Source organism: Gigantopelta aegis, chromosome 7 (genome assembly GCF_016097555.1).
Source record: "Gigantopelta aegis isolate Gae_Host chromosome 7, Gae_host_genome, whole genome shotgun sequence".
NCBI lineage: Eukaryota > Metazoa > Mollusca > Gastropoda > Neomphalida > Peltospiridae > Gigantopelta > Gigantopelta aegis.
This window is the reverse complement of record NC_054705.1, coordinates 5809993-5834225: the sequence shown is the minus strand read 5'-3', so window position 1 is coordinate 5834225 and position 24233 is coordinate 5809993. Positions and strand designations below refer to the sequence as shown.

Here is a 24233-nt window from a genome sequence, read left to right as displayed (position 1 = left end):
TGGGCTGGACTTGGTGCTGATCTTGTAATTGAACAGACGCTGATGAGATCACTCAAGTCCACTGGGGGTCTTACAAGAGGCAGTGGATTCACGGAAGAGCAGCGCACCCTTTGGGCATTGTCATCACCTGTGTGTTCGGAGTACAATATTGCTTTACAAGACTTTAATCACCACGCGCGAACAACATAAAGACGAAACACAAGCAAGAGTGAACAACATAAAGACGAAACACAAGCAAGAGTGAAGAGGGACCATGCAGACCTTGCAAAACTTACAGAAAAAATCGAGTCTTGCAATCCATTTTCAGTCAGTGATCCAAGTTTGCGGAACATAGTCACAGGAGTTCTGGCTGATGATAACGTAGATGTTGATGATTCATTTACTGTGGGGCAGAAGATCGTAGACAAACTCCCTGGGGAACCAGTGTTCACTTATTCATTCAAACGAAATGATAAATCAAAAACCCTTGGTGATGCGTCAACAGTGAAAGTTGCACCAGACAAATCCATAGATCCTGCCCTATTATTCCAGAGACTGATCGTGGTTTCCAGGACTGCAGACCTCTCCTTGGAAGATGTCCTTGACTATGAGTTGAGTCCATTTCCCCCTGCTCTTTTTGAAGCAAACTATGTATTCCGGAAACCGGATAAACCCCAATTGGCCAAGGCAATTCAAGGATATGCCACTGAACTATCTGGTGAGGCAGACTCGAATGACAATCCTGAGACGGCAGTCTCAAAGTTCACTGATGCATCGTGTTTCATGGACCAAAGGGGTTACCTATGGCACAATAGCAGACACCTATGTTGATTTCACTATTCGTAACTATGGAACGGCTACTGTAGTCTTCGATGGCTACAAGGATGTACCATCCACAAAAGATTGTACTCACGAGAGACGGAAGCAGAAACAACACCCGTTAGTTAGTGTCACCCCACAAACTGTATTCAACGGGAAAAAGGAGGAATTCTTATCAAGGGGTCAGAACAAACAGAAACTTATTACAATAATTTCTGATAGGCTTAGGGAAAACGGCTGCACTGTAATCAATTGTGAGGCAGATGCAGACTGCGAGATTGTGCGAGCTGCCATTACCTCTGCTGAGTATAGATCTACAACTCTGATTGGAGAGGACACTGATTTGTTGGTGCTTCTTCTGTACTTTCTGAACCCCGACAAGCAGCATTCTTTGTTCTTCCGATCTGATAACAAGTCTCGAAATACGATTCAGGTATATGACATCAACAAACTGAAGCTCAGACTTGGTCAACCCTTGTGCTCACACTTGTTATTCATACATTCCTTTACAGGATGTGACAGCACATCACGAATATTTGGAGTGGGAAAAAAATCGTTGTTCCAGAAGTTAGTGAAAGAGGACAAAGATATGGAATCTTACGCGCGTTGCTTCAGTACACCTGGTGAAACCTGTGACTCCATAGAAAATGCAGGGTGCAAAGCAATGGTTTCTCTCTTTGGTGGGAAAGTGACCGACAGTCTGTCCACCATGCGGCATAATGTATTAAAAAAGAAAGTTGTTTCAGCAACAACCTTTGTTTTACCAGAACGGCTGCCCCCTACTGCATCAGCAACGAAATTCCATTCGCTCAGATGTTATTACCAAATCATGACATGGCTTGGGAAGGAAGACTCTTGATGCTACGGATTGGGGCTGGAAATGTGAAGATAAATTCCAGCCTGTAATGTGTGCAAAGGCCCCAGCCCCAGACAGTTTGCTTAAGATAGTCCACTGCAACTGCAAAACCGGATGCACCTCAGGACGCTGCACATGTCGACAATATGGATTACCATGCACATCAGCTTGTGGACAGTGCCAGACTGAATCATGTGAAAATACATTCAACCAGTCAGCAAAAATAGTTTGGTACTGTACCACATTCCGTCGTTATCATTTATTGTCACATGGTTGTAGTTGACGTCACATGAGGTCAATTTTAGTTCTGCTTTGATGTTATTATGCTTGATTATCTAAATCATTGCAGTATAATTCACCTGGATATAGTCCAAAACGTGCCAAAATCTGATTTGCCATCAAAATACGCCGCAGGTTAAGTTGTGACGTCATTATGACATCATGGTGACGTCATACAACACTGTTGACATGTGTATTTGGTATTTTGGTATCATGTTTCTATCTGTTGGTAATACATTTGTGGGTTGAAAAATGAAGCATAAAAAAGTTTACTGTACATTGAAATTTTGGGGGGTCGCCATGTATAAATTATGCTAATTAACCCCCTTCCCGGGGTCAGATTCATTTCGATTTTTTTTCTGAAAATGCCTAAGACCCAATGAACCAGTTAAAACAAAAAAAACTTTTGTTGCAAATTTTTTTGGGTCAAACCTTAAATTGATCTGACCGAGGTCAGGTCATAGGGTTTAACGTACACATTCAGAACAAGCTGTTGTAGCGCACACCTGTTAGCAACATGTGGTTTTCTATTTATACCCTGTCGACAACTAACGGCGTGTGCCGTAAGCGTGTCGTTTAATCTTTGAACCAGCTGTAGAATCTACGTCAAGGGAGGTTTTAGGCCACGCCATAAAAATATTTGTTTTCTTGTGAAAAACGGTTTCTTAAAGTTACGGTGTCTGGAACATTTTTGTTATTTAAGCATGTAGAACAGTTAATCCATCCACCTTTGGTGCAACTCACGAATAAATTAAAAACGTAGTTACGTTCGTGTTTGAATTTAGAACCCGATTTATCTGTGCTAAAATAAAAAAGCTTGCTTAATTCTTCAGACATACATAGTTATACTAATTACTTAAGTTAAATGTCCGTTTCTCATTATGCAGAGACCTCACTCAAGACGTGTCTGAACACGTTCTGGGATGACTCATGGCCAACGCCTTATATGGACATGTTTCAAACCTTTCCCCGACATCTGGCAAAACCCCTGGGGTTTTTCCTCTGGAATTTTCCACTCCCCGTTGACTGGTTCTCCTTACTGTCATGTCAAATCCATCTTGCCATCTTAACAACTTCCACACCATCTGTTTCCTGTACATCAAACGGCTGTCATAGTTAAATAAACACCCCATCATTCGACACCACTCTAGGGGTCATTAACGACTTCCGCACCATCTGTTTCCTGTACATCAAAGGACCCCCGACGGTTAGCACACCCATCAATCTTACCAACATCCGGTGTTTCCTGATACAGAGGTCAGGTACCCACAGCTGTCCAAGGCATTAACCCAGTAGCGTCCACGACGCTTAGAGGTCAGCCAATCAGAAGAGGTCACGACGCTTAGAGGTCAGCCAATCAGAAGAGGCCACGACGCTTAGAGGTCAGCCAATCAGAAGAGGCCACGACGCTTAGAGTTCAGCCAATCAGAAGAGGCCACGACGCTTAGAGTTCAGCCAATCAGAAGAGGCCACCCAATCAGAAGAGGCCACGACGCTTTGAAGTCAGCCAATCAGAAGAGGCCACGACGCTTTGAGGTCAGCCAATCAGAAGAGGCCACGACGCTTAGAGGTCAGCCAATCAGAAGAGGCCACGACGCTTAGAGGTCAGCCAATCAGAAGAGGCCACGACGCTTAGAGGTCAGCCAATCAGAAGAGGCCACGACGCTTAGAGGTCAGCCAATCAGAGCGCAGGACAGGTTACGTGACCTAGCTCATTTGCATACATGATACCCAAGTGCCACCTCTACTACTTTTGTGGTTCAGCTCAGGATGGTGCTACTTTTTATACACTCGATGGTCTGGTCTAAGTAGATCATGCCCCCATACAGGCCTCTCTACTACTACAGGCATGTTCAACCATAAATATTGTTTTGTGGTCTATATTTATCGATGGGGTGTGCTGATATCTGTGTAAGTGCAATGAGTAAGTTTGAGAAGCTCCATGAAAGTTAAGTCCATATTTAGAGAATGTTGAAAATACCGTTTGAAAAATGCAGCAGTTAGAGAAGCACTTTTGATACGCTGATGAAGTAAAGCCTTTGCACGTGAAGCAGACGAGAAAAGTCGAGTTCATGGTACCTGGAACACCCATGTTGAAACACAAAAACAAAAAGTCCTGTTCCAAGCATTTAAACATAATCGCTTTTATATTATATTCATGCTTGGAGCAGTTGTGTGTTTCCACAGAGGAAGAATATTCATGGGGCCCCAAATGATGCAGAGCATTTGGCCTTATCTCAAAACAAATAACGGCACCTCTATAGACTCCACATTCTGGAAATGAATAAACAATATTTGGATCTCTGCAACTTTCTTGAAAACACGGAAGTTATTACAAATGCTGAAATTTTTTTAGCTGGCTATTATACACCATTTGACACTGTCGTCGACCAAGATGACAGTATTCATGAGTAACTCACGAAGCCATGTGCTCTGGATGATCTGACAGCTAATATTTTCCAGGTATTGTGTGATAGGATATTAGTCCTTTTGAAGCGAAAGCTTGAAGCGAAAGCTTGCAGACCAGCTACCAGGTGGCAAATATGCAGAATTCTCTTCACAAATACAGCTGAAATCTACATCTACAATGAAACACAATCAGTTACCAGAATTCCTTTTTGGACAGGTCGACTTCCTTTTCAGATAGAAGTCAAATGCTTCCTTACTTTGCAATGGAAGTTTTCTTACGTTTTCACACAACAATACTGGACAGTGGCTACAATCTTTGCCTCCAATTGAACGTGAAGCCTTAAAGGAACATTCCTGAGTTTGCTGCAATGTCTAATATGTTATCGACTAACAGAGTTTTTAACGATCGTAATTACATATTTCTGCATAAAATATTAGCAGCTGTATATTAAATGTGATTCTGATCGTTCTAATATTTGTATTCGGTTAAATTTCATTTTAATTCCTAAAATATATTTTTTCGTACGTACGAAATTATTTGATCACAAAATCCAGTTTGGGCTTCTTACAAATATTAAGATGTCCAGAAACACATTGAATATACAGACATTATTTGATATGTAAATTTATTCGTAGAAATATTTTATTAGTCGGAAACATGTTACAATGCGTAAAACTCAGGAATATCCCTTTAATTGTGGACTCTTAAAAAAAAAAAAAAATTCTAGAAAGTTTGTCCCATATCAAACTGACTCGTCTTGAAGCTCTTAGATTGAAGCAAGAAGCTATTGAACAGAAACGGGAGAGTGTTTAAAGAACAAGTAGGATTAAACTAATCTCACTGCCTACTAATGGACTGTGGCAGTCAGAAACTAACGTAACTGGCCAATTTGCAGAAATCTCAGGACTGTTCAGTTGAATTTTCGGACGAATGTTTTACTTCAGAAGTCAAAAGAACCTACTTTTTTCTCTTTCGGTGGCAAACGTGACAAGGTTAGAAATGGACAGTTTCCCATTTTCAAACTGGAAAATAATGTTAGACGTGTAATAATGAATGAATGAATGTTTAACGACAACCCAGCACGAAAAATACATCGGTTATTGTGTGTCAAACTATGGTAAAAGCAAAACAAATTTGATATTCAACATCAATATAAAAATTCAACAGTTAAATTAAAACAGTGTAAAGAACTGTGCAAAAAATACAAATGTAAAATTTAGAGTAAAAGTTAGTATAACGTAAAAATTGTAAAACTACTTCTGGATGTTTGTCCAAATATATCTTTTCGAGTTTCATGCAGATACTTACACTCTACCAAAATGTGTCGCACCGTCAGAAGACACTGACCGTGCTCACACTGAGGTAAAGCAAATGGAAATAGGATTACAGATGCTGTGCCACCGAGGCCTGCCCCTATGGCATCGCACCACTACATCTTATAAAATGAATGAGGACTTGGTACTGTGTATAAGAGGGTAGTGAAGAACTTGTCACTTTGTTTTTTCTCAATGAATTTGGATGAGTGCTTTTTCGAATAACAACAAAAACGTGCTCTGCATATCAGTTAGCTATTTCTCGGAGGTTGAGAAAGAAGTTGTAGTCAAACACTTCCATTCTGAAGCCATGACAGTTGTGAATGCGCACACACTTCTTGATTTCGTCTTGATAACTTTTGAGAGATAGACACAATTCCGCTGTCACATCTGATCTCCAATTTGTCTGAGTCTATATGAAACCTTGCTGAGAAACGAGGCCCTCCATCTGTGTGACATAGATGGTGATATATGTCATCACATACATAATAATGTTCAGACATTCTGTGGGTATGTTGGTGATGTGGTCGAGCATCTGATGGATGACGTACACACATATTTTAAGCCTGACGAGCAGCTTTTCAAGAGCTATGCTTCATTCTCGGAATAAATTATGTTATGCCTGCCCAATGAGTTGCTCACCGATGGCTTTCGGTATATGATGTAGTGGAAAAAGTGTGCTAATGAAGGCATTTAGTCTTCTATTTTGCTCGGGTAGCTACCAGCGGTGTTTTGAGAGACGTGTACATCCCTGTTGTTGCAAAACTCATTTCAAAGGTCTCAGTGGAAACGAGGAAAAGGTGGTTGTTGTTGTTGCTATTGTGGAGATGGGGGTTGTGGGTTTGGTAGTAGGCCTACAGTGTTGACGTTTATTGTTGTTGTTGTTGTTATTAACAACTTGTAAATTCCAGCCAGACTAAAACTGGATCATAGTAACACTGCCACAGACGTATTTTTAGTATTTAGCGCTCCTAGGCAACTACTGTTTTGCGTCTCTACCGTCCCCCTTACTAAGCGGAAAAGTAGAATTTTGTGCAGAATGCAAACAAATAATAATAATAGTATTAATAATAATAAAATAAATAAATAAATATTTTAAAATTTGGTGCCCTGGGTCTGGATCTAGTCGGCCTGTGCACTAATTATTTATTTTAAGTCCTTTAGTCTATGGTCTAGTGCTATGGTTTTCTGTTTTCCACAAACCGTAAACACTACAGTAATAACACGTTGCTGCACATTTATGTGTTCATATTTTTGCACTTTTTAAAATTGTGAAAAACAAATAAAAAGTAAAATCAAATATACTTGTAAACAAAGCTATAAGTGGTCCTGTACAAAATTCTATTTACAGCAACACGTCAGCGACCAGTTGTGTAGAAGTCAGTATTTGCTGAGCGGTGAGGTTGTCATTAAAAATAGACAGCTAAATAGTCATGGGAAATTTCCAGGCAGCCATTTCTATGCTGCAGTTCGAAACGACAACACATAAAAACGTATGTGCATTTGTGACAATTATTACAGTTAACAAAGAGGTCGTGTACATTTTTATTAAGCATTGAAATATACTTTGTACTTAATTTGTGGAAAAACAAAAACGTTATTTGAAGAAAAATGCCCCTCAACATTATATCATGTGAGAACGTTCAGACAGCAAATAAAAACGTATATGTGTATTTCTGACGATTATTTCAGTTAAGAAAGAGGTCGTGTACATTTTTATTAAGCATTGAAATATACTTTGTACTTAATTTGTGGAAAAACAAAAACGTTATTTCAAGAAAAATGCCCCTCAACATTATATCATGTGAGAACGTTCAGACAACAAGTAAAAACGTATATGTGTATTTCTGACGATTATTTCAGTTAAGAAAGAGGTCGTGTACATTTTATTAAGAACTGAAATATACTTTGTACTTAATTTGTGGAAAAACAATAACGTTATTGGAAGAAAAATGCCCCTTGAACCTTTGCCTTTCAACATTATATCATGCGAGAACGTTCAGTACGGGGAACAAAACATGATTGAGTCACTAACTGTTCAACATGTGGACACCGTCTACATTTCTGGGTCTTAGAACTTGAACATAAACGCTAATAAGGTGGTTGTATCAGGTCATGATAATGTTGTGAACACCAATTCCGACGATACGGAGGTTGTTCAAAGTGAAGAGGAAAATGCTGGGGGTGAGGTGGTGGACAATGATTCTGAAACCACAGTGTCTCAGTCTAGTGTGGTCGGACTGATGTCACCACGGAGTGACGTGGTTGATGAGGATGGTGACAGAATGAATGAACGAATGTTTAACGACACCCCAGCACGAAAAATACATCGGCTATTGGGTGTCAAACTATGGTAAATACAGAGCAAGAAGAAATACAACTTCAGTCTCTTGCATAATGGTATTCATCCGAGGGAATTGTTGTCCAGAAATGATTGCCTAGGTTACAGTTGGATATTGTGAAGGAAATATACTACTCAAAAGAATTTAAGGTTCAGACGATATTTTCGATATTATTTTCTGAATGTCAATTATATTAGCTAGACCATAATGTCACGCATGGTATTGTTCTATTTTGACGAAAGTGGGTCTAAGCAACCCATAAATGAATTAAAATCCACTGTCATTGACACTGTCGACTAGTTCTAATGGCGAAAGCGAAAGGTCTGCTAAGTGCCCATAACTTGCTTTTTCACAAAGACGCTGAATTTCCGTATAATTGGAGCTTGCGTTCGTGTACGGTGCACATTCCAAATTCGACAATGGTACGACGTCAACTGACTATCGAAGATCGAGGAAGGGCTATTGCTTGGCTTCAGGATGGCAATACGCAAAGAAATGTTGCTCTGAGACTTGGTGTCAGTCAGAGTGTCGTTGGCCGACTGTGGCAACGAATTCTGTTCGAAATCGTCCACGTTCGGGAAGACCCCGAAGCACTACAAATAGAGAGGACCGCTACATCACCAATATGGCTCTACGTCAACGCACAACCACTGCACGCCGATTACGTGACAATCTGCGGACTGCGACTGGAACTTGAGTGTCTGTTCAAACCATACGTTATCGTCTGAGAGCCAATAATCTACGCTGCCATCGCCAGGCTGTTCGACCACCGCGTCACAGAACGGCCAGACGTCACTGGTGCACGCTTCATCTGCGGTGGCAACGTGTTCAGTGGGGTCGAGTGATGTTCACTGATGAGTCCAGGTTTAGTCTCCGGTTCAACGACGGTTAACGTTAGACGTAGTCACCGGTTCGGTGGTGGCAGCGTCATGGTGTGGGGCGGCATCTCTATCCACCACAGGACCCCCCTCTATGTGGTGGATGGCAATCTGAATGGAATCCGCTATCTCAGGAATGTCCCTTTAACAAGTATTATACCAAAGGTTAAGATTGAGGTTGACCTGTGTGCATATTAAAGACTATTATGAAAATTAACAGCCTGTGTGGTGGCGCCAGGTTTATTCTGTAATCCAAATAGCAAATGCCATATTTGACACCTGTGCTGTGTCGTTTAAAACAAACATTTTCATCGTTACATGTACAAACTGCTTTTTTATTGCCACCTTTTACTGACTTCTACTTATAAAAAAATTATTGCATCATAAAATTTAACTTTTCTGTACTTAATTATTTACTTATATTATAAAATAGTTGTCACAGGGGAATTTTGGGGATTTTAAATATATTTGTTTTGTAAATAACATATATTAATATTAGTGCAGTGAATAAAAAGCCTCTCATTTATTTATTTAAATTTCACTTATCTTCATTTTAGGTAAACAACCTGCCATCCTTCTGGGATATTTGGAATCAACTCTTGCCCCACATTGTTAGTAAAAAAAAAACATGTCCGATCTGTGATGTGAATGTCAGAAGAACAACGCAACAGGGTATCGCAGTGCTAACCTTCCTAACATTGGGAAGCATGCCAAGTTAAAAAAAAAAAAAAGGATTATTTACAACTGTTCCCATATGAACGACACCCTACAGGGACATGGCAGTGGAGTACAAGGCATCAGTTGTTGGTTCGAAGCTTGGACAAAATCCACCCTGCGCTAGAGATAATGAATGTGAATATTCATTTGACTTTGCACTGCAAGTCCACATTCCCTCAAAACCTCTGCATCGAGAACCTATCTAATGTATTGTGCCCCGAAAATGTGGCATATTTGGAGTAACATATGAGGACACACTCCAACTATTTGATAGATAAAGGCATGTCCACTAGTAAAGTTACACATGTTGTGATCAGCTACCTGAATGGATATAATAGATGTTTAATAGCACCCTATTAGGTCAGCTACCTGCATCACGTATTTGAGAATTATGGACTTGGTGAAACATATGTTCACTTGCACTGTAACAATGAATGAATGAATGAATGTTTAAAACGACATCCCAGCACGAAAAATACATCGGCTATTGGGTGTCAAAATATGTTAATGCAAAGCTAAAGTGATGAGCAACATCAATATAAAAATTCAAAAGTTAAGACTGTGACAACTGTCGTTGGCAAAATAAAAACAAATTTGTCATGTGGTACTTTGCTTGACGGGAGATGAATCATCTTCACAACTTCATGATCGCTGGTCAAACGGAATTTTGGTCAGCTGAAACAAAACTTTCGTCGGACAGAAGTGTGTTCCCTTAACAGATGGCTGCATGTGTGGAGAAGAGTTACACAAGTGGCGTCAACATGTCACAGCTGGCTGGAGACGAGTTGGCAAGGGTGTTAGTTTCCATGTATGATTGGCAGAAGTTCCTCAAGTCCTTACTGAAATCTCTCCCTGATATCAAAAACTGCACCACACGAATAGTGAAGTTAATCACACCCTTATTCAAATCTCTCCTTGGTATCAAGAAATTGCACCACACTGTCATGATGTCAGATGTACAGCAGACAGACATCATGTGTACGGCCATCTGTTTAAACATCCCAACGACACTAAACTCACCAACCACCATATGTGTGCAACTAACAATAATTAAATGTTGGAACACTCACTACGAACACTCATTACAAAGCTGTGGAAACAACGCGGCCTATCTATTTATCTGCTACTGATGAGAGCTTAATTTGTTGTGGAAGTCAAAGAAACTATCATGTGTCATTCACAAGCGTATAATGTATTTACTGCCAACATAAAACGGTTGGTGCTTGTGAATCCAATGTGAACTATATAATGTTACGTGAGATTACCTCATATCTCCAAGGACCATACCTGGTGCATAAAAGTCTTGTCTGAGGTTTGGTGTAGCAGTTCCATAGAAGCTCCGTGCCAAGCGACGTTACGGCTGTTTGACTGAAGAAAGGGTCGGAGTGTACAACCACGTACCTGATTGTTGGATTAACATATTATTGAAGAGTCGCAGAATTGAAGCTTATTGAAGTCCAGTTATCTACCTGTCGTTTTGAAGTGCCGCAGAGCTGAACTGAAGGAACCGTCCTATCAGCCGAATGAATCTACATGATGATATCATTGAACATTTGTATAGAGAACATATAAAGTGAGTGTCATAGTTTGAGCAGTGGTCAGTACAACAGATTGTTGTATTCAGTGTAAGTCACCTTGGTGACAGTTAGCCGTTTATGTATTAAATGATTACATGTTGATTTGTGTTGGTTTTGTTGTTTAGAGAAAGTCAGAAGTGACAATGAATGAATGATGATGAATGTTTAACGACACCCCAGCACGAAAAATACATCGGCTATTGGGTGTCAAACAATGGTAAATGCAAAAAAAATTGGTTTTATGATCAACATGAATATAAAAATTTAACAGTTAAATAAAAACACAGTCCAGAATAAAACTCGGTGTCACGTAAAAATTCAGAAGTGACAATTCATTATAAACTGAAGTATTAGTTTAATCGTCTCTTAGTAATTCACCACCTTCGCTGTTACAACGTCTGGAGACAGGCGTCCGTAACACACACACAAATAGTGAAGTTACTCACGCCACCTTCGCCCGAAGAGCCCAGCACACCTCTGCCATCCGCCATCGTCATCGGAGGACTTCCACACCAGCCCATTAACCGCCGAGACATCGGGGAGTTCTGTGTGACCTGGCCCACCCCGTCCCAGTTTCCATCGGGACTGCCTAGGCTCGCTCCGTCCTGGTTTCTACCAGGACTGTCCACGCCTGCCCATACTTTCGCCGGGAACGTCCTAAAAATCTGGGCTTTACTTAAGTTGAAGTTTACACATTGGCAAACTGACCCTTTTGTTACTGCATAATGATTTCTAACCTGCAACCTTTTGCGTGTTGTGTATTAATTTGAATGAATGAATGAATGAATGTTTAACGACACCCCAGCACGAAAAATACATCGGCTATTGGGTGTCAAACTATGGTAATGCAAATAAATAAAGTGATGATCAACATCAATATAAAAATTCAAAAACAGTGTAAAGAACTGTGCAAAAACACAAATATCACAGAATTTTACGGACACCGAATTTTACTCAAAACTTCAATTTTGTGCTGTATTGGCCATTCTCAAAGAGAATGTTACACCCCTGCACCACGGTGAGGTTACAGCACACGCAGGGGTGTATTAATTTAACAGGTAACAGAATGCAGTGGAAAGAAATCAAAGATCAATGACTTTTTCAAAAATGGTGTAATAGAATGAGTTTCACCAAAACATTATATTGATGCTTTTTAAATAACATTTTTATGTTGTAAAAAAAATACGCTTTTCTTTCTTTCTCCGTCTTATTTTATATGTTTGACGACTGTTGATACTTTATGCATTTCAGTTCAGTAGTGGGGTTTTTATAGTAAGTTATGTTCTATTTGTTTTCTTTTACCTGTAAATAACGGCCACTTTTGCTAGGTCCCTTGAGTGACCGTTACACACAGGTTCGACTGTATATCTAATGGCAAAACCAAGTTTAGTTGAAGCACAAATACCTAAAGACGTTGGACAGCTTCGCACATTTGGCTGCTGCCGAGCTAAGTTCTAGGTGTCTTTCTTTCTTTTTTTAATTATTTTTTATTTATTTAATCTGCCTTGTCGATGTTTAACAAAATACATAACTGAATGGATAGCGTGCGTTATTCGGTAACTATCGCGAGTATAATCTTACATTAAATTTTCGTTTGGGGTAATTGTCCTTTCATCTTTCAGAGATTGGGTTATATGTCAGACTATTTCAATCTTCTGTCGAGTGATTTCATCTTAAATTCAAATTAAAGTAATCAATCACCCAATTTTGAATTATGTGCTACTTGAATGGCATTATCATTATCAAATAGTACAACCTCATAATTTCATTTACAAGTATGAAAAAAAAGAATTTTATATGGGAACTTAGTGTCAATGTGTCAGGCAAAGGTTTTTTTTTTCATTCCCGCCAGTGCCCCAAGACTGGTACCAGTATACAAAAAACGGTGGTATGTACTGTCCTGTCTACCGGAAAGTTCATGTAAAAGATCAATTGCTGTATAAGAAAAATGTAGCAGGTTTCCTCTGACCACATGTTACAATGATTACCATTTACTTTAATACTGAAAGTAATAGTATTTGCCAAAATATGTGAACCATGTATACACTTTTGATTAGTGAATACAGTTTAGTTTTTCAGATTCTGGGAAGGGACACGTCACTAACTTTTTCTCCCCTAGATAGTCTAGTTATATATTTTTCATAAAATATAGATCTTGACATATTTTTTCTTTTCTTCCATATTTCCAGATGCCATCTCTAAGTAAGAAAGCAAGGCGGATTATCACTCCTGCTAAACCAGGTATCTTCAAGCAGCATCTGTTGGACAACTTTTCAACTCTGCCGACTTCCTCAGATTTTTTGAAGGGACATGTTCTTTTTCTTTATGTTACCAGCTGTGATCGTAGCCGTGCCAAAACAAAGCGAGAACTTTTCACGCACATTCCTTCGTCTCTTTGTGAATCTTATAGTGAAACAATTTTACGTTTTCTGGATTTGGGAGTGAAACAAATTGTTGTCCAGTCGCTAGATAGGTTTAAGCACCCAGCAGCCTTTAAATCAATTTGTCATGAACCATTTTCCTTGATTCCAGACAAGTTTCCCAGTTCAGAGATGGACGTGACACCCACACCACCTAAACCCACACCACCTCTCCTTGTCAAGTCACCGGTAAAAACCAGGCATATATCAAAGTGTGTAAACTGTAAAAGACTCAGGAATAGTTTAAAGGCACTGCACCAAAAGAAACTTGAAATGCAGAGAGAGAAAATTATCTTAATCAGAAACATGCAAGCAAAACAGAAGAAAACAAGAGCTGTAAAAACTCTAAATCAATCAATCAGACGTAAAAATGACCAAATATCAAGGCTAAAACATCAGTTCACATCTAATTTTGGTGAAGTTTTGCATAGAGCAAAACAACAGGTTTCTTCTTTGGACAAAAAACACTCTATGCTGAAAAATTATCATAAGAAGAAAAGAGTATTCTTAAATTCAGCCGGTGCACATGAACAAGAATGTTGTCAGAAATGTCAGGAGAATGATTTACAAATAACAAACCTCCAAAACGAGAAAATGTTTCTTGAAGAGAAAATACAGGACATGAAACAAGAGGCCCAAAATACCAAGGCAGATGGGAAAGGCTATTCTCCAGATATGAGGATGATGGTGTATGATGCCTTAGTCAATCAGGTGCCAACTGCTAACATCCCTGTTGTTATGACAAAATTTGCTAAGCGTTGCGGCATTACTCTTTCTGACGTACCTCACAGAACTACGGTCGAGGCTATGACACGGGAATTGGGAGCCATTGCCGACCTTCAGACGGCAGAAGCGATAATAGATGAAACAACATGAGTTAAGGACAGAATTACATCAGAGACAAGCCAAAAAGCAGCAAGTCAGAGAGACCACTGAACGTAATAAAGTTGAAAAAAGCCCAGTTAGATGAACTTCCACAGCTGTTCCCTGAACTCTCCAGTGAAAAGCGTGAAAAAGTTGCTGAAATTTCGACTGGAAAATGTTTAGGAAAATCAATATGCCATGTGTGGTATGAAGATGGTCTCCAGGTGATGTATTCAGGGAAAATTGAGAAGTTGACATCCAAGGGGAAAAAGTTTGTTGTGGCATACTGGGCCCAGGACGAATCTTATTATGTAAAAAAAAAAAAAACATCTGCACTTAAAGGAATGTGAAGAGACTGATCCGTGAAATATATATGAATAGACTGATCATTGGAATGTATTAGATAGACTTGACGATTGATATAACTACTTTGATGTGACAGCTTTACCTGCTGCATCCTTCATGAGTTAGCTTGGAAATGGACATTTGATTGTTACTGTATATATTGTTTGTTGATGTGACGGCTTTACCTGTTGCTGTTACCAGTTGCTTCATCCTTCATGATTTAGCTTGGAAATGGGACATTTGACGGTATATATTATACTCAAAATTAATACATTAAGTTCTTGGCATTCAGGGATATCCTGGTTCAACATATGAATGACCGTTGTAGATTATCATTATCAAATATTGGATCGCTAATCCAGTTGTCGACTATTAATATATACTAATGACCTTACTAATCACATGATAACTACCTCTGAATGAAGTTCCATAGCATTAGAACTAAACAACAGCAGTCCATCTCTCTCCACTGAAAATTCCATTGAGTTATATTAATTATTAAGAAAATTACATGAATTTGTCGTAAAAAGTCGCAAATTTCGGTCACGCAATCCTATTGTAATTACCTTAAGACAATGGAAGAAAATTATGCCCGATTACGATAATTAAAAATGTTGTTATTCCCATAATAATTAACCTATCACCGTGATGTTTGTCTTATTTTAAAGGTATTTTAAAGCTCTTTCCCGCATTATCAGTTATTGTTAATTTAGTGGACTTTAAATTTTTTGTCCACATACCTACATTATGCATCGAACAGTTACCCTCATTCAACCGTAACAGATACCCGCATCCTCATGATGTTGACACTTTCAGTTACCAACATCACACTCGATTTTTTATGCCCGTTATCTAATTCCCAAATAGTATTTTTTAAAAACGTATGCTTCAGAAATGCATGTTTCATGAAGTCTCTGTATATGGACATCTCAAAAATGCCCTTTAAGAATGGAAATTTATATTTATTAATACTCATCATGTGCGTCCTACGCCATCATCCCCCGTGATATTGACGATACCGAAATACACGAGGGTAATACTCTTTATCATATAAGCTTAATAGAACGTGTTTTTGTAAACTGTACACGCAACTTTAATTCCAGTCCGCCATTACTAGATATTCAAATGACGTAAGAATATGTGGCGCGGTGTATTTTTGAATGAAAATGACGTCATTTTGGATGTCCTTACATCAAAATAGTTATGCCCAACGTTTTTTTTTGTTTTCTGAACGCTGGACAGCTTTCAGTGTCAAATTGCCATTGAAATGTTATTTGATGACGATGAATGCATACGTCAATCATGGAGTGTCACCCAAGTACGTTTGCTTAAATGTCAATAAACCTAGGCTAGTGCCGAGACCTCGACTAATTTACATCTAATTTGCAAAGTTATCAAATTCTTAAAGTATGTGATCTGAAAAATATCACATACTTTGATTGCACTGAAAATGTAAGATGTTATATGATAAAAAAAAAACGTTATTAAAGAAATATTTTCGTTTTGTACACTTTTTTTTTTAACATATTTAAATACCTATACTGATAGGTATTGTTATGCCAAATCCCATGATTGTATATGCCATATTTAATTGATGTTTCCTTCGTCGGGCGGTGAATACAGATTTCGTTATGCGATTTTATCCACACAAAAAAAAAAAAAAAATAGGCCTATAGGTGCATCATCCCGAGGTGTATCTTTGTGCCAAACATGAACAATGTACCCATCGGCATTAACATTCGAGAGTTCCTTCCCTTTGTGTATGTACGTCTCGGCATCAAAACTGGTACGCGTTTCCTACTGGAAATTAATAACTTGAGTCGGATTTTTTTGTTTTACTATATGCATTTAATGCATGAATAACAAAAGAGCATAACAAAAGAGCAAAACAAATCGTTACGTTAGACACATGTAATATTTAGAATCCCATTTTGCGATAAGCCACGCGGTAACAGGACGTACTATGCTAAAGTATACGCGTATAAGTCTGAATTAAACTATCATTCTAAAATGCACGGCTTCCGTGTATATATTGCATACGACTGGTTTTTGTTACGCTTCAGCCCAGACACATTCTAAAATGCACGGCTTCCGTATATATAGTTATTATTACACACGACTGGTTTTTGTTACGCTTCAGTCCAGATTAATGGCTGCAACTAAAAATCTAATTAAACTGATATCTACAACATACCTATACAAAAAAAAAAAAAAAAGAGGGTTAATTGGAAATGGGCAACAGTGAATACCCCCCCCCCCCCAAAAAAAAACAAACAACCCAAACAAACAAAAGGATGGCGACCGTAGATAGTTATTATGTTAGACTGGTACGGTACTTGGTACACTTCACTATAATTAATCGGTTTGTTGGTAATGGGGAATTATTGATAAACCTATAATATTACGGGGTTTTTAAACATATTTTTTTTTAATTATGTTACTTTTTAATTTCCCACTTGTAATGTATATTCGATATTTACCAAATGGTACTACCGGCAGTGGCAGTGCTCCGAGCACAACATGTTTATTCCAGTGACCTATATTTTAAATGTCCACCACAAATAATTTTTACGGCGAAGCCTTCAGCGCTTTTAACATCGTGAATCTGCCCCAGACAGAATTGTCATGAAATTTATCACGATTTGCTGCAAGTGTATGATTTGTTACTAATGTTTTGTCATTAAGTAGGCTGCCATATTTAATATACTGGTTTTGCCATTAACATTTCCACACTGAAACGCTGCCCGTTTCAGGTTTTGTCTAAGAAGACTGCCACTATCGAGGTTGCAATGCTGTATTTAATATACCGATTTTGCCTTTAAAGGGACATTCCTGAGTTTGTTGGAGTTTTAAAGATGTTATCGACTGACAGTTTTTAACGATTGTAATTACATATCAAATATATTTTTCTGCACAAAATATTAGTGGCTGTATATCAAAAGTGTTTCTGATCGTTCTAATATTTGTGCTTGGTTACAGGGATATTCCTAAGTCTGCTACATTATAAGGTGTTTCCGTCTAATAAAATATTTCTACGATTAAACCTACATATTAAATATATCTTTTTGTTTAGAATATCATTGTCTGTATATTTAATGAGTTTCTGGTCATCTTAATATTTATAAGAAGCCCAGATTGGATTTTGTCTTCAAATAATTTCGTACGTACGAAAAAATATATTTTAGGAAATATTTTATTAGCCGGAAACATCTTACAATGCAGCAGACTAGGTAATGTCCCTTTGAGATTTTCACACTAAAACTGCCTGCATCAGGTTTTCTCAGTAAGAAGACTGCCACTCTCGGGTTTTCCAATTAAGAAGTCTGCCACTAATTGGAAAATGAATGTATTGAACTTTCAAAAATCAAACAATTCTAAACGGTCATTACAGTGGGTTTTTGTTTGTTTAATGACAGCACTAGAGAACATTGCTTTATTAAAGGGACATTCCTGAGGTTGCTGCACGTTTGAAGATGTTATCGAATAACAAAGACTGTTTAACGACTGTAATTACATATCAAATATATTTTTCTGCATAAAATATTAGTGACTAAATATTAAACGTGTTTCTGGTTGTTCTAATATTTGTACTAGGTTAAATTTCATTTTATTTCCAATTTTTGTTTTTTTTCGCACGTACGAAATTATTTGAAGACAAAATCCAGTTTGGGCTTTTTACAAATATTAAGACGACCAGCAACACATTGAATATACAGACACTGGTATTCTAAACCAGAAAATATATTGAATATGAAAGTTTAATCGTAGAAATATTTTATTAGTCGGAAACATCTTACAATGCAGCAAACTCAGGAATGTCCCTTTAATTATCAATTTATTAATCATCTCCTATGGGATGTAAAACTTTTGGCAATTTTAAGTCTTACACCTCAGTGTGACCACTGTCAGTGTACTCTGACGGTGCGCTACATTTTGGTGGAGTGTAATTATTTGAAAGAAACTCGAAAAGATATATTTGGGCAACGATTCCATCCAGAACTGATTTTACAGTTTCTTTGAGATACTGACTTTTATTGTAAAACCCAATAGCCGATGCATTTTTCGTGCTGGGGTGTCGTTAATTTTATTGTAAATTTTAATATCTATCTGTGGTATTTGTATTTTTGCACAGTTCTGTACACTGTTTTAATATAATTGTTGAATTTTTATATTGATGTTGATCATCACTTCATGTTTTGACTTTACCATGAATGAATGAATGTTTAACGACACCCCAGCACGACAAATACATCGGCTATTGGGTGTCGAACTCTGGTAAATGCAAAAAAGTTTGATGATCAACATCAATATAAAAATTCAAAATTTAAACAAAAACATAGTGTAAAGAACTGTTCAAACATGCACATATCACATATAGATATCGACTTTTAATCAAAATTTCAATTTTGTGTTGTATTGGCCATTCTCAAAGAGAATGTTACACCCCTGCACCACAGTGAGGTTACAGCACGCGCAGGGGTGACTTTACCATAGTTTGACACCCAGTAGGCAATGCATTTTTCGTGCTGGGGTGTCGTTAAACATTCATTGATTCATTCAGTCTTACAAATGAGACCCATTACGTTTTTTTTCCCCATTAGTAGCAAGAGATCTATGCACCATCTCAGGCAGAACAGCACATAACACAACCTTTAATATACCAGTCGTTTTGCACTGGCTGTAACGAGAAATAGCCAATGTGCCTGACGGGGATCGATCCCAAATAAGTGCTTTACCACTGGGCTACATCCAGCCCTGTGTAGATGATTTTGAATAACAAACAAAAATACCATTTATCATCTTAGAAACAAAACAAATGTACTAATGGAAACAAATTCATGTGTGTTTACATACACTATGTTTACTAATCATGTAGGTTACATTGCTCGTTATTTCATGGTACACTGACACACTGGTGACCATGTTGTGTGATGGAGAGTGATACACGGTGCATACACCTTGTCAGCGTAAAATTTAAGGCTTTTTTAAGGCCATTTACGTATAGATTTACGTATAGATTTTCAAGAACATATATTTTATTTCCACAGACACGCACACATTTACCATCAGGTAGCCATCTATCACTGGTATCAAATCCAGCAGGACTTTCCTCTTATCTTACACTGATGACAGTGAACTTTGGCTTTGTGTTGACGTTTTTAGAACTTTGTATAAACGGGCCCAAATTGCTTTCACCTCATTTTATTATAGAACTGCTATAAAACAAAATACCAGACTTCGAGAGGCCTATTGGTATAACGTTTATATTTAGCTATAGAAATAACAAATGCCATCCGTATTAATCGTTTTGGTAGTAAAAATAAATAAAATTTCAATCATGAAAGTACACTTCTTTCATATTATAACCTTTTTCTGTGTTGTATTTACCATAGTTTGACACCCAATAGCCGATGTATGTTTCGTGGTATCCGGACAAAATCTCTCAGTACGAAATCTACCTGGACATAATCCCACAAAGTGAAAATAGGGACAAAATCCCACATAATAAAATTTAAACATTTTATTTTCTTTATTTATTAATATACACAATAAAATCACAGAGTATCTTTCCATCGGATATTGTAGCCAACACCACGAAGAAGCTCTGTAACTGTCTTACGTCCTGGTTGGCGTGCCTGCAGATTCTTCTGCTTTCGTCTGACTCGCTTTATGGGTGGATTCCCAATCAAGTCCTCACTGATTTGGGTGCCAACGAAGCAGTCCTCCTGAATGGCTTCAATGAGTGCCAAATGGGTCTGGAAATTTATCTCTGATTCTCCAAACATAGCAGCTTGGAATAACACAGCAGCTTGGAATAACACGTCTGACTCCAGCACCCAGACGACCATGTCTCCACAATACAAACTGTCTGTAGGCTGTATGCCTCATTGCCTTGTTATAATCCTCCAGCATCAAATTGTGGAGTCCCAAAATGTCATTTCTGTAGGTGTATGCAAGTCTCAAAACTTGCTCCTCCAGTACTAAGATGTCCATTTCCTGTAAAAGAAAATTGGTGTGCAGTTAATATGTCATGTTTATCTTTCATACTAACCACCACAAATAAACCTTGGAATATTTATCTGGGTTGAATGAAATATTTGATAAATTTCATACATTATCCCAATATAATTATGGGATAACAATGTTGTCTTTGACCATTTGTGGATGTTAATGCCGGTTTTACAGTGACCATTTGATTTATTCCCATTATCTGCTTGGAATATCTTGATAAAAAAATGTTTTTACTATTAAACATTCAATATTTATTATTGTCTTTTTGAAGCTTCTAATGATGATAATTAACATGTGATTACAATGAATACCCACTGGTTGTTGGGAGATGCAGTTCCGTGGAAGGTTGTCACAGCCTTTCCTATCGATTTCTGTTGGCATCTCCCGGCAATTGCCACACCTACACCAACTTGGACTGGTCTGTCCTGGTGGTGGATGGTATCTGTAAGGGGATGGTGATGCACTTGCCTCACACAAGTCAAACACCATTCCTGGCTCTCTTTCTGCTAATCGCAGACACAGGTTTCTGACCTCAATATTCGGCATGTCTGATATAAGTTCCTGAAATAATAACAAATGGTTAATACATGTTGAAAATTAATACTGTGTGTTCATTATTAGGAGGGGTGGAAATGTAATATAGGTATTTGGAAAATTATAAACAATTAATATAGCAATGGGCAAATATTCATTAATGACTAGCAAAAGAAGTAACTGGAACTAGGTTTTTTTCTTCTGAATAAAATAATTTTGTAACGGCTCATTCCACATAAGGTGTATTTCACTTCACTCACTTTAGGTGAAAATGTGTGTAAATTAAATTTATGAAAGGGTTTCTGTTGTAACCTACCGATTAGTAATAATCCTACTTTACTTCACAAAATAAAACAAGAAACATTGGCTAAATTTCACAGATATTTGTAATGGCTTACGTTTGATTACGTTGCATTTTTTTTCTATATCTGAAAGTTGCCAAACTTGTGATAAAAAAATTTGGTATGTTGCTTTTAATCACCAAAATGTAAGTGAATATTTATCACAAAAGAATAATCTCATTACTCAAGTCAAAGAAGAAAAAAATCCTAATCATTAAAATGTAGTGTTACATAAATTTGTTAGTGTTACATGTCTGATTCGAGAAACTGAACATCCTATCACAAACAAATTTCATTAATTTTACTTGATTTTGTTTTTACTGACTGTTGATAATGTTTTTAGCAGAAACGTTAGGTATTCTATTTTTTGTGTTTTGTTTTCTTTGCAGGTGTTGTATTTTCAAATAGCGGCACACACAAAATGATCTCACTGTTTATGATTTGTTTGTTATTTAACATAAATATACATATCCATAATCGGGCCTTTCCCCAGGATTTGTTTAAGGCGCTTACATATTTAGCATCATTATAACACAAATCAAGCCAAAAGAAGTGGGGTAGTGGGTTGAATCCATCAAATCATATCGTGTTGGGGTTATATTTGTGTGGGGTTTTTTTTGGGGGGGGAGGGAGGGGACTTTTTTTTTAAATAACCTATCAATTCCCCACCCCAAACAATTTCATAATTTGCACCATGTTGTTGCTGTTGATTTCAGCGTCGTGTTAAATGCCTGTTGTAATGTCTGCATGTTCATTGTTCTAAAGTACTTCAAATCAAGGCGTAGCGGCAATTGATTTAAGGCGCCGTCAAAGCGCTTAATTTACGGACCAAGGCGTGTCGGGCCGTGACGCCTAACGGCCCCCTGGGGAAACCCCTGCATAATATTAAAAAAGCACTTTTTGAATTTATAAGATGAATTTTAATTTTTGCATCCCAGGATGAGTTTGGGTGGAATAAGCCTAATGTCATTATGTATTTTTGACCTGAAATACTGAATATGGATAACATGACATTATTTCCTGTGCTTTTCATAACATTTACAATTATACGATTATGTACAATAAAAATCATACCTTTAACCTTGTTTTCCTGTTTTCAAACTGTTCCTTTACTCGTTCTGCATCACATTTGGACAGTTTCTTTCCTCGTCCCTTGCTCTGCCCTCGTCCCCTGCTCTGCCCTCGTCCCTTGCTCTGCCCTCGTCCCTTGCTCTGCCCTATTCCTCTTTGTCCACTCCTATTCTTTCCACGGCCCTTTCCCTTGCCTGTATAGATTGGTGATTCATCACCGTCAGAATTTGACTGAAATATTTAAAAAACAAATCTAAATGCTGGTGTTCCCTAATAACCTATGGCTGATACACTGTACTTTTTTTTTGGTAAAGAAGAACCAATTAGCACAATATGAAACACATTTTTGTAGGTAAGTCAGTTTCCCCACTGCTCATTAGTGGGTTGTGCTTACAAAATCCATTAATATCAAATACTAGTAATCAGTTGTGACCAATAGATCAGTAGCTATGTATTAACGATTTAAGCAGTGGTACTAGATGAAATAAAATTGCATAAATGTTTTGCCCAGATGAATTTTTTTTTTAAAACCAACACACATTTATCTCCAATTACAGGACTTATGGCATTAACTTCTGTATCAAAAGTTGGGTGCACCTCGAAGTTTGACCCAGCTGGAAGTTAGTTCAGTATTTTCTACAGTAGGCTCACAAAAATGCAGCATACCTTTTGCAAATCGAATATAATTTTATGAAACTTATAATTAAATGTTGGTCCATTTTTTAACTCCATATCTATGAATCAAGTTGTCTGGTAGTAGTAAATTAAGAAATAAACAATAACGATTTAATAAAATTAACTTGTGTATTATAACTTTTGTAAAGTTGAAATGAATTTATAGTCCTTCCCATAGCAGTGTTTTTGCCAGAAAGAAATTTTTGGGTATTGCACTATGGAATTAAAAAAGAAGAAGAAAGAAATGTTTTATTTAACGACGCACTCAACACATTTTATTTACGGTTATATGGCGTCAGACATATGGTTAAGGACCACACAGATACTGAGAGGAAACCTTCTGTCGCCACTTCATGGGCTACTCTTTCTAATTAACAGCAAGGGATCTTTTATATGCACCATCCCAGAGACAGGATAGCACATACCACTGCCTTTGATATACCAGCCATGGTGCACTGGCTGTGACGAGAAATAGCTAGCGCTGTATCGCTGGGGTATGGGGGGCCTCCCCCAGAATTGGTTACGTTTAGGGGTTAGTGTTAAGAAAATAATATAGTAATTAATTTTGTGAAGTTAACTTTAAGTTTAAAAATATAACATTTAGGGATGGTTTACCCCCTTGCAGTAAACCTGCATAGGGAATGCCTTTTTTTTTTTCATACTATGGAATTTACTACAAGCTATTTATTTCTTCATTTCCGGAGCCATGTTTTTTCTAAATTGCACACAAAAATATGAAACATCTGTTATTTCAAAAAGACTTAATTTTCTTCTCACATGAAACCAAAATGCAATTATTTA

General features: G+C 37.7%; 1 protein-coding gene across 1 annotated transcript; it reads right to left on the bottom strand.

Moving 5' to 3' along the window:
- Positions 1-20535: 20535 nt before the first annotated feature.
- LOC121377828 (P2X purinoceptor 7-like) lies at positions 20536-21642 on the bottom strand. The gene is made up of 2 exons (XM_041505926.1): positions 21127-21642; positions 20536-20796 (listed from the first exon to the last, which is right to left on the bottom strand). Exons 1-2 carry the CDS (start codon positions 21355-21357, stop codon positions 20536-20538), a joined length of 492 nt encoding a protein of 163 aa, XP_041361860.1. The 5' UTR covers positions 21358-21642.
- Positions 21643-24233: the final 2591 nt, after the last annotated feature.

What these genes read in the sequence shown, in the direction of transcription:
- LOC121377828 (XM_041505926.1), bottom strand. Translation starts at nt 21,357, where the DNA reads ATGCCGAATATTGAGGTCAGAAACCTGTGTCTGCGATTAGCAGAAAGA. An exon ending in ACTGCATCTCCCAACAACCA is followed by an intron (nt 20,797 to 21,126) that starts GTGGGTATTCAT and finishes TTTCTTTTACAG; the next exon opens with GAAATGGACATCTTAGTACT.